This window comes from Antedon bifida, chromosome 7, assembly GCF_963402885.1.
Source record: "Antedon bifida chromosome 7, ecAntBifi1.1, whole genome shotgun sequence".
NCBI lineage: Eukaryota > Metazoa > Echinodermata > Crinoidea > Comatulida > Antedonidae > Antedon > Antedon bifida.
In genome coordinates, this window is record NC_136232.1 from 8,127,647 (window position 1) to 8,138,966 (window position 11,320).

At 38.6% G+C, this 11,320-nt stretch overlaps 1 protein-coding gene across 1 annotated transcript; it reads left to right on the top strand.

The window, feature by feature from the left end:
- Positions 1-2,789: 2,789 nt before the first annotated feature.
- LOC144849038 (1,4-alpha-glucan-branching enzyme-like) lies at positions 2,790-10,507 on the top strand. Its single transcript, XM_078705993.1, has 14 exons — positions 2,790-2,982; positions 3,381-3,550; positions 3,731-3,840; positions 4,110-4,377; positions 4,765-4,855; positions 5,006-5,215; positions 5,334-5,449; positions 5,692-5,819; positions 5,983-6,081; positions 6,173-6,455; positions 6,867-7,051; positions 7,265-7,395; positions 9,726-9,843; positions 10,022-10,507. Exons 1-14 carry the CDS (start codon positions 2,876-2,878, stop codon positions 10,070-10,072), a joined length of 2,067 nt encoding a protein of 688 aa, XP_078562119.1. The 5' UTR covers positions 2,790-2,875; the 3' UTR covers positions 10,073-10,507.
- The last annotated feature ends 813 nt before the right edge of the window (positions 10,508-11,320 follow it).

The following is an 11,320-nucleotide window of genomic DNA, read 5'->3' on the forward strand; positions in this document are numbered from 1 at the left end:
CATAGCTAATATAATAGTGTTTAATGCTGCAGTGTATATTTTGTATGTGTGTGTGTGTGTGTGTGTGTGTGTGTGGGGGGGGGGGGGGGGGGGGGGGGTTGGTCGAATAGATTAGGACGCGCTTCTTGTAAGCGGCAACTGGTTTTTTTTTCTAAGCCAAAATTGCAAATAAAGAAGACCCCTAAGAAGAAGATTCGAGGTGTTCTGTTATTGGTCATGCATTTATATGTAGAAGTTCATCTATTGTCTGCAACTCTATTGAATAATATATGTACAAGTTCACCCTTTATACCTGTGTCTGTCATGTCATCCAACCATAAACCGCATATCAGAAGCGATTCGTTCATAATAATGGACAACAACAAATGGCAAAATGCTACGATCAATTTTAGTGGTTCGGTGCGTATTTAGGTGATGAAAAAAGTCATGTCACTGGGACTTGAAATCACCCTTTAATTCGGTCCCCGGATGGGCATAACTTTTGACAAATCCGATAGATGCATATCCTCTGGACCAATCACCGACAGACTTTCCAAGACACAGCAGACAGCTGGGCCGCATCAGGGCCAAGAAGAAGCCGTATTTTAAGAACCGGGGGGATGGGCCCTGAAATACTATAGTTTAATTGTGTTATTTAATTAAACGTACAAAACTCTTAAACATCACAGGGGATTTTATTTATGATAATATCTAAAAAAACCTTCTCCCTCATCATCAACGGATGACTTTTAGGACACGAGGCCGTGGTCAATATGTTCATTACAACAATTGATACCAAATATGACGATTTTCTGCCAACGCAGGTTTGGGTCAACGTGAAGGATAAATAACAACGTTGTTGTTCGCACTTGATTGCACAGCTGTGAAGTAATTTTAATCAAACAGCACACACACCTTAGCCTAAGAAGGCCTAGCCTAGACTAGAATTTATCGAGAATACAAGTAAAGAAAACATAGTTTAACTAAGCTTAAACTATGTCTGCAGAAGAGCATTTAGATAATCTAGAACACTACAATTTTGATCCACCCAGCAGGGGAAGTGGAGCAGGAGGAAAGGGACTTTCGAAGAAGGAGAAGGCCGACAAACAACACCAACACGAACATTTGTCCAACAAGGAGGCTAGGATAGTTGAAGATCAGATCGTGAATTCAGAACAAAAACAAAAGAATAAGGCTATCAAACAAAACAGCAAATAGTGGATGACTTGCATATAGTTTGCAATGGTGCGTTTTGTTTATATTGATAATAATTATAATATTATTTAAATACTAACCCGATAGGCGATAGTGATACTTATGTGTTTTTAACATGCCTTCATCAACTCAATCAAAACACATATATTAATTTAGGCTCATCATCATACTAGTTGTTAATGTTAGGCATAAGAATTAGGAATAGGTTAGGCATACTGTACGTTATTTTATTAATATGCATACAACCGCTCACTAAAATGAGAAGTAATTAAAATACCCATTTGTGGATTAAATTTTTTTTTTTCATTTCTAAAACTTGAATGCACAGACAAGACTTACAATTTACCTTTAAAAACATTATTTCTTACTATTACTAGTATTTATTTTCAGGTTGGCTAACATTTTGGAAAAGGACAATGGTATGGATAACAAGGAAATTGATCAATGGAATAAAACAAGTTAATATGTCTCCCAATAAACAGCAACTTGCCACTGGGAACAATTTTAAAGTCAATTTTATATGACTTACTAAAAGCTAAAGTTTTAAATTGGAAGTACTACTATAAACCAATATAATTATACTCCTCATGTAGTTATTTTTTGTTAATACCGTGCCCTTTAACCTAAAATACAATACATGTTGATTTAATGTTAATTAGTTTCATTATTAGGAATATTTAAATAATTAATAATACAATCTTTTTTTGAATTTAGAAACAACAGTAAACACAATTTGGTGCAATTCTGTCTAGATTACAGCGGTTTCATGCTCATATAATGTCTTCATATTTGGCAATAGATTTCTGATATATTGTTTTTGTGGGTTTTAAAAAAATGGAACTTCATATACACACTTTATTAATATCAGATTTATGGAAACGGTCACTGTCGTAACTTTGTAATGTTCTTTATAAATAATATACTCAGTAGTGATAGCACTTAGCACTGTATTCACTGTTAAAGCAATTTAAATATATTGTGTGGATTATAAGTATATATCTTTTTTCAGACAATTAAAATATGTTCAGTACTTAACCAAAATGGGAGCACATAGTGCAGTTATTTTCTTTGCATTCTTTCTTTGCACTCTCATAAGCTTTAGGTGAAAAAAAAAATGTGATGTGCCCAAATGTGGACACGATGATGTTATATCACTCCCATATTTAAGCATATCACTACCATATTTGGGCACATCACACTTTTTTTGTCAAACTAGTTTGATACAATGATAGTGTAGACAGATCTTTTTTATTTTCTGTAGGTAGCAGAATATATAAATCGTCTATTTATTACAAATTGTGATGGAATGCAATAACTAAGTACTTAATCATAAATAAGTACTTTAATAATTACCAGGAAAACCATGCCATGTGGGAGAGGTTTTCTAGTACAGTAGTAAGTATTTTTCATAAAAACAGGCCTGTACATTTTTCATACAGCAAATTATATATATTATATATCAGTACAGACAGGTACATTGCAGCAATGAATCGTTTGAATATTAAAACGACAATTATTTTATTAAAATATGATGCAATATTTTTAGACCAGCCACGTCATAAAACAACAAATAATGTGTCAGAGTGCATGAGAGAAATCACACACCACCTATAAATATACAATTACGTCATGCATCCAGGTAAGTCCCAAATGTGGTAGCGCCCTCTCTAAGTAAACAAAGATGGCTGCCCACAGTAGCAGCGCTGTTCTTCCCGAGACTCCGAATCTTGACAAACTTTTCGAGATTGATAGTTATTTACGACCATTTAAAAAAGAAATTGTTCACCGGTGAAGTATTAATCTATTATTTAGTGCTAATTTAACCTATGATTATGAATCTCTATGACAGCCTAGGCCTAGTTAGTTTATGTAGGCTGTCCGACAGACTGACTGAGTGTGTGTAGGCCCCAACACTCTCGGCCTAGACCTACGCTGTGGTGTGCCAGGCGAGGCGAGCATGCTTTGGAGAAGGTGTGTGTATGAGCCTCCGGAATGTTAATATGTATGGTGCGCCATATGTGTCATAATTCTCAAAACTATATGCCTAGTAGCAGTATATAGAATAGGCCTAGGTATAGTATTATATTAGGTTTTTTTTAAATTATTTACAGTTTGGATGTAGGCCTAGGCCCTGTCTATGATTTTATTTTTAAAATTTAACCATTATGTTATGATAATTTTAATAGATATGGTTGTTTCAAAAAGTTGCTAGAAGACATTGAACGAGATCAAGGTGGCTTAGATGAATTCTCAAGAAGTTACGACCATTTTGGATTACATGTGACAGATGATGGAGGTGTTGTATGCAGAGAGTGGGTACCAGCTGCAGAGGCAGTGTACCTAAAGGGAGAATACAGTAAGTGCAATTATTGTTGCTGGTAAAAATTTTTATTTTGGTCAAAAACCTACCATATATTGTAAGACTTTTTGAGAATCAAACTCACCACTTTAGTTGGGACTATTTACCTTCCCATGATGCCTTTTGAAGACATGTAGACATTATTATTATTCTAATAGATGATGAATTTTTTTTTAGATAACTGGGAGCTTTCACCGGAATTCAAAAATATTGGATTTGGAAAGTGGGAGCTTGTGATTCCTCCTGGAGAAAATGGTGTTCCTATACCTCACAATAGTGCTTATAAGGTAATATACAGTCAAGATTGCAGATATATAAGTGTGCTCTACAGGGAGATGCTACAGAATCTAGGGATGCCCTAGGATCCAGGGATGCCCTAGAATCCAGGGATGCACTAGAATCCAGGGATGCACTAGAATCCAGGGATGCACTAGAATCCAGGGATGCCCTAGAATCCATTCACTTATTATTTGACTTGAAGTTTCAGCTTAATTTTTATCTCTCCCTACCCACAGTTCTTTTCGATTCACTTGAGCTAACTAATGTATTTTTTCAGCTTGTAATCAAATTAAAAGATGGCCAGTACATAGATAGGATATGTCCTTGGGCCAAGTACGTTGTGCAGAATAAAGAAAACATGCTCTTTGAACCATATTTTTGGAATCCAGAGGCAAGTAAGCGGTACCAAATGCAGCACAAAAAACCAAAGACACCATCCAGCTTAAGAATTTACGAAGCCCATGTTGGAATATCATCTTGGGAAGGGAAAGTATCAAGTTATGAGCATTTCACACATAACGTTCTTCCACGCATAAAGAAGCAAGGTAATGAATATTCAAGTCTGTTCTCAATATTAAAGCTCTGTCTACACTATCAAACTTAGTGACAAAAAAATGTGATTTGCCCATATGTACATTGTGATGTCACATCACTACCATATTTGGGCACATCACACTAGTTTTATAGTGTAAACAGAGCTTAAGCCTGTTTTTATGGATTTTATGTCATATCTCCATGATGAAAAATGTATAGATTGCAATCATGAATATTGCATTTTTTCAAAAATAGATTTGATGGGAAACTTGATCTTTGGGTGGAGGGGGGAACTTGCTTTACAAGATATTCATCTCCTGACGATTAAAGATCTAGATTTTTCTTTCTTCCTTATTTTCTACATATTGGCAACAAGAAAAGGGTCTTTTCTCTTTCAGGGTATAACTGTGTTCAATTGATGGCAGTCATGGAGCATGCTTACTATGCTAGCTTTGGCTATCAGGTCACCAGCTTTTTTGCACCATCAAGGTAAATCATAGCCCCAAAGTCAATTCCACCCAGGAGTTGTACAATTTACAAAACCTAGAACCTTATCCTGAAAAAAGCCGTCCAAAAAATACTAATCCACAGTTGAATGAGAATATATATATTTTAATTTCTTCTTCTTTATGTTTACAGTCGATACGGAAGTCCTGAAGACTTAAAGAAGCTGATTGATACAGCTCACCATCTTGGACTCGTTGTTTTCCTCGATGTCGTCCACAGTCACTCTGCTAAAAATGTGCTGGATGGTTTGAACCAGTTTGATGGCACAGATTCTTGCTTCTTCCATTCTGGTCGTAGGGGTGTTCATGAATTATGGGACAGTAGACTTTTTGACTATAAAAAGTAAGTACTTTATAAACATTGTGTTTAAAGTATTATACAATCTGACAAACTTCTGGTTGATGGCCAATGCTGTATTTTGAATTACGTATGACGGAAATAAAAAAACATTTTCTTTTAGTTGGGAAGTATTGCGGTTTTTATTATCAAACTTGCGTTGGTGGATGGAGGAGTTCAAATTTGATGGTTATAGATTTGATGGTGTAACTTCAATGCTTTACCACCATCATGGTATAGGTAGGATTTTAACATTTAATATTATGGTTATTTGGAAGTTAACATGCTGGCCTTCAAATGGCTGGTTTCTGATCTCTTTTTCATTGCATGTAAGCATTTTGAAATCCATGCACCCTCTTTTTGTGAAAGTCATCATTCTTGTGGATTGCATTGTGAGACATTTTTATTAGAAGCTTATTATGTGTCAAATTACAACTTTTGAGTATATTCTGTAATATATTATGTGTCTTTTTTCCATGTAGCATCAAACTTTAGTGGTGGATATGAGGAATACTTTGGCCTTGGTACTGACACAGAGGCACTAGTCTACCTAATCTTGGCCAATCACATGCTGCATACATTCTACCCAGAATGCATCACTATTGCAGAGGTGAGTTTGTTCACCTATCATGTGAAATTATCAGTTAATTTTGTTTGTGAGGAGGGGGATGCTCTACTATGTGAACATGCACACAAACTACATCAGTTTATCATATTAGTTAGTTATTTAAGATATTTATGATGTTAAATCTAAGTTTTCTTATAAATTGTAGGATGTTTCAGGAATGCCAGCCTTGTGTCGACCTGTGCTAGAGGGTGGTAATGGGTTTGATTATCGTTTAGCCATGAGTATACCAGACCAGTGGATAAAGGTACAGCAGAAATAATTATTTTAAAAATACTCCATTTATAAAAGATTTGCTACAAGTTGGCTGTACTAAGTATGTTATGTTTTGTTTTAAGCTTCTGAAAGAAGTAAAAGATGAAGATTGGAATGTTGGAAACATCGTCTGGACCTTAATTAATCGCAGACACGGTGAGAAAAGTATCGCTTACGCTGAGAGCCACGATCAGGCGTTAGTAGGTGACAAGACTCTAGCCTTTTGGCTTATGGATAAAGAAATGTACACAAATATGTCAAAGATGACGGAGTTGACCCATGTCATCGATCGTGGGATGGCGCTTCACAAGATAGTAAGACTACTTACACATGCACTTGGAGGAGAAGGATGGCTTAATTTTATAGGTAAAAACGATTTTATTTTGTTAAATTTTTCTTTTTTTTGTTATGTTTTCTTGTATGTTATTACTTATTACCTCCAGAGAGGTTATGTGGTAGATTACGTGTGTTTGTTTTCTTCTTTCTATATTTGTTAGTTGGCAGGATTACTCAAAAAGTTATTGCCCGATTTTCATAAGATTTTAAAGACTGGTTTCATATCTGTATAGAAACACGTCATTTTCATATGCCTAGGCGAAGGTTTACGCTCTCTGAGTGCCCTTCTAGTTGTTACTTTGTAAAGGGACTTACTACTACAAAAAAATGCTCTCTTTTGTGTAAGGTTCATACTGCTTTTTGGCTAAATAAATGTGAACTTGAATTGAAAATTATGCTCTACAATATTTTTAATATAAGACTTGTAATAATCACATTCAGGTAACGAGTTCGGACATCCAGAGTGGTTAGATTTCCCAAGACCAGGTAACGGCAACAGCTTCCACTATGCCAGACGTCAGTGGAACGTAGTTGATGATTCTAATCTTCGGTATGGGTACTTAAACGAGTTTGATGCTGCTATGAATAAATTAGAAGAGCAATTCCATTGGTTAAACAGTCCACAGGTAGTTAATTTATTCAATCAATGTAAAAAAATAAATATACTTCTTATTCCATTTTGGAGCAAACTTCATAGTTGAAGGCTACTGCTCCACTGGCTATAGCTGTTACACAATTTTTGTTGTTGCATACAATGTGTGGTGCATATTAATCTCTTAACAAACATCCGAAAAATACTTAATTCTTTCTGTATTTAGTTGAGTGATTTTCTTTTTCAGGCTTACATAAGCTGCAAGCATGAGGATGACAAGATAATAGGATTTGAGAGAGCGAATCTTCTTTTTATCTTTAATTTTCACCCAAATAAAAGTTTTGCAGATTATCGGATTGGTGTGCACAAACCTGGAAAGTATCCTTTACTGAAAATTAGAGTTTGCCTGATATTTATCTATTTATTAAGTTGTTTACCAACTCTATCACCCACAACTACAATATAACCCTTTCTTTTGAACACCTCTATTAATGGGAAAATATCCTAGTGTGAAACATACAAGAGGCAATACATATTAAGAGGACACCCCCCATTCAGAGGACACTCCCATTCAGAGGACACCCCCATTCAGAGGACACCCCCCATTCAGAGGACACTCCCATTCAGAGGACACTCCCATTCAGAGGACACCCCCATTCAGAGGACACCCCCATTTAGAGGACACCCCTATTAATGTGAACTTTTCTCTAAAACATACAAGGGGGCAATACATATTATTAAGAGGACACCCCCATTCAGAGGACACCCCCCCCCCATTCAGAGGACACCCCATTTAGAGGACACCCCCATTTAGAGTACACCTCTATTAATGTGAACTTTTCTCTAAAACATACAGGGGGCAATACATATTATTAAGAGGACACCCCCCCCCCCCCCCATTCAGAGGACACCCCTATTCAGAGGACACCCCCATTTAGAGGACACCCCTATTCAGAGGACACCCCCATTTAGAGGACACCCCCATTTAGAGGACACTCCCATTCAGAGGACACTCCTATTCAGAGGACACCCCTATTCAGAGGACACCCCTATTCAGAGGACACCCCTATTCAGAGGACACCCCTATTCAGAGGACACCCCTATTCAGAGGACACCCCTATTCAGAGGACACCCCTATTCAGAGGACACCCCTATTCAGAGGACACCCCCATTCAGAGGACACCCCCATTCAGAGGACACCCCCATTCAGAGGACACCCCCATTCAGAGGACACCCCTATTCAGAGGACACCCCTATTCAGAGGACACCCCTATTCAGAGGACACCCCCATTCAGAGGACACCCCCATTCAGAGGACACCCCTATTCAGAGGACACCCCCATTCAGAGGACACCCCTATTCAGAGGACACCCCCATTCAGAGGACACCCCTATTCAGAGGACACCCCCATTCAGAGGACACCCCTATTTAGAGGACACCCCCATTCAGAGGACACCCCCATTCAGAGGACACCCCCATTCAGAGGACACCCCCATTCAGAGGACACCCCCATTCAGAGGACACCCCCATTCAGAGGACACCCCTATTCAGAGGACACCCCTATTCAGAGGACACCCCTATTCAGAGGACACCCCCATTCAGAGGACACCCCTATTCAGAGGACACCCCCATTCAGAGAACACCCCCATTCAGAGGACACCCCCATTCAGAGGACACCCCCATTCAGAGGACACCCCCATTCAGAGGACACCCCCATTCAGAGGACACCCCTATTCAGAGGACACCCCCATTCAGAGGACACCCCCATTCAGAGGACACCCCTATTCAGAGGACACCCCTATTCAGAGGACACCCCCATTCAGAGGACACCCCCATTCAGAGGACACCCCCATTCAGAGGACACCCCCATTCAGAGGACACCCCATTCAGAGGACACCCCCATTCAGAGGACACCCCCATTCAGAGGACACCCCTATTCAGAGGACACCCCTATTCAGAGGACACCCCCATTCAGAAGACACCCCCATTCAGAGGACACCCCCATTCAGAGGACACCCCTATTCAGAGGACACCCCTATTCAGAGGACACCCCTATTCAGAGGACACCTCCTATTCAGAGGACACCCCCTATTCAGAGGACACCCCTATTCAGAGGACACCCCTATTCAGAGGACACCCCCATTCAGAGGACACCCCCATTCAGAGGACACCCCTATTCAGAGGACACCCCTATTCAGAGGACACCCCTATTCAGAGGACACCCCCATTCAGAGGACACCCCCATTCAGAGGACACCCCCATTCAGAGGACACCCCCATTCAGAGGACACCCCTATTCAGAGGACACCCCTATTCAGAGGACACCCCTATTCAGAGGACACCCCCATTCAGAGGACACCCCCATTCAGAGGACACCCCCATTCAGAGGACACCCCCATTCAGAGGACACCCCCATTCAGAGGACACCCCCATTCAGAGGACACCCCCATTCAGAGGACACCCCCATTCAGAGGACACCCCCATTCAGAGGACACCCCCATTCAGAGGACACCCCTATTCAGAGGACACCCCTATTCAGAGGACACCCCTATTCGGAGGACACCCCTATTCAGAGGACACCCCCATTCAGAGGACACCCCTATTCAGAGGACACCCCCATTCAGAGGACACGGTCAAAGAATCCTTAATAAGGGTTCTATCCACAGTTTGTTTTTACTGTATTCAGTTGTTACTTAACAATGTGTTCCAGATACAAGATAGTACTTGACTCTGATTCTGCTGCATTTGGTGGTCATGGCCTTATCAATCATTCTACGGAATTCTTTACTCAAGACTTCAAATGGCATGATTGTCCACATTCCATTCAGGTAGTGACACTGTAGCCTGGTGATTCTTTTTATATTCCCAATTTCCTGGTTTGAATCCGCCCCTGCTTGTAACAAAAAATATTAGGCTTTTTTATGGGTTTTTCCAAAAAAATTTGTAATAATTGAACAGTGGCATAACACATTTATTTTTATCTTATCTTTTTTGTTTTTATTGTAGGTGTATGTTCCGTGCCGTGTTGCCTTGGTCCTAGCCCAAGTTGAGCAGTGAGAGAAAGAACAAAGCACAGACAAAATAAATAAAATTAAATTATTATAAACAGAAGATCATCAAATGTTATAGAATAACAATTTTGCATCATGAGATATAGATTAAGCATTATCTACACTTTTAGTAGCTATATTTTATGTAAGTACTGTGGAGTACAGTTTATACTTTAATAAGTTATTTTTCTTTTCAATGTTCAGCTGCATTGTTGAATAAAAGAGTGATAGGCCTACTGTTTCAAATAATAATAGATATAATTATAGATATTAGAATTAGGTCTATTAAATTTTACCTACAATTGAAGATAAAATAACAAAATTGTTATGGTATAAACAGCCAATTCATAAATCTCAGAATGAACACATCATATTATGTGCTATAATTTATTTCTAGAGAAGAATTTTAACTTGTGTAAATAAAATATAAATATATAATCCATTGGCAAAGTTGTGTGCAATTTTTCGTGACCTTAAAATAAAATAATAATCTTCTTAATGTTATTTCAACCTCACAACCACTTTACTTCTTTTTCATGTGCATGCTAAAAAGAACCATCTACGCGCATGCCCAGTCCCCATACCGTGCCACGTGGTTCATCATGCAGAGAAAAGTTTTTGTTGAAATTCGCGGTGCCATGTTTTTACTTTTCAAACGTAGGGCATAAGACGTGGCTATAAAAACAACCTGTAAAGAACTACCCAGGTAATGGAAATAAGAAGGTAATTAAGAGCAAGAAATTAAAATAAGTAGGCCTACTATAAAGTTTAGTGTAATTTATTATGTTAGATCTAGCCTAGGGCCGGCTAAAGCTCAAAATCAAGACAGGCCAGCCAGGCCTAGCTAAAGGCTAGGCTAGGCTAGGCTAGACCTTTTATAAATAAAGGTAGGCTAGGCCTAGTAGTAAGAAGCCTATCTAGCAGTTGTGTATTAAAAACATTCCTATCTCGGACTAATCAGGACGTGTGGTAGCTAATCGGCTATTATCAGTATTTGAACGATCCATCTGGCATAGGGCCTAGTAGTAAAAATTAAAAAGAAACTTTTTTTTTTGGTATTTTAGGTCTTTTTTAGCTTCTTAGTTTTTTAACTGATTTGATTGAACAGACAACATTTTGGCCCGTTTTGAAATACTCTGGGCCTAGGCCTAGTGTATGATTTTTTGCTCAGAATCATCAGTCCTACTAAAACGCACCTGGACAGCTCAAGGTCTTTTCTGCAATCACGACCCATTTTTCAACTCAGAAGATTGGA

What these genes read in the sequence shown, in the direction of transcription:
- LOC144849038 (XM_078705993.1), top strand. Translation starts at nt 2,876, where the DNA reads ATGGCTGCCCACAGTAGCAGCGCTGTTCTTCCCGAGACTCCGAATCTT. An exon ending in AGACTTTTTGACTATAAAAA is followed by an intron (nt 5,216 to 5,333) that starts GTAAGTACTTTA and finishes ATTTTCTTTTAG; the next exon opens with TTGGGAAGTATTGCGGTTTT. An exon ending in GGTGTGCACAAACCTGGAAA is followed by an intron (nt 7,396 to 9,725) that starts GTATCCTTTACT and finishes AATGTGTTCCAG; the next exon opens with ATACAAGATAGTACTTGACT.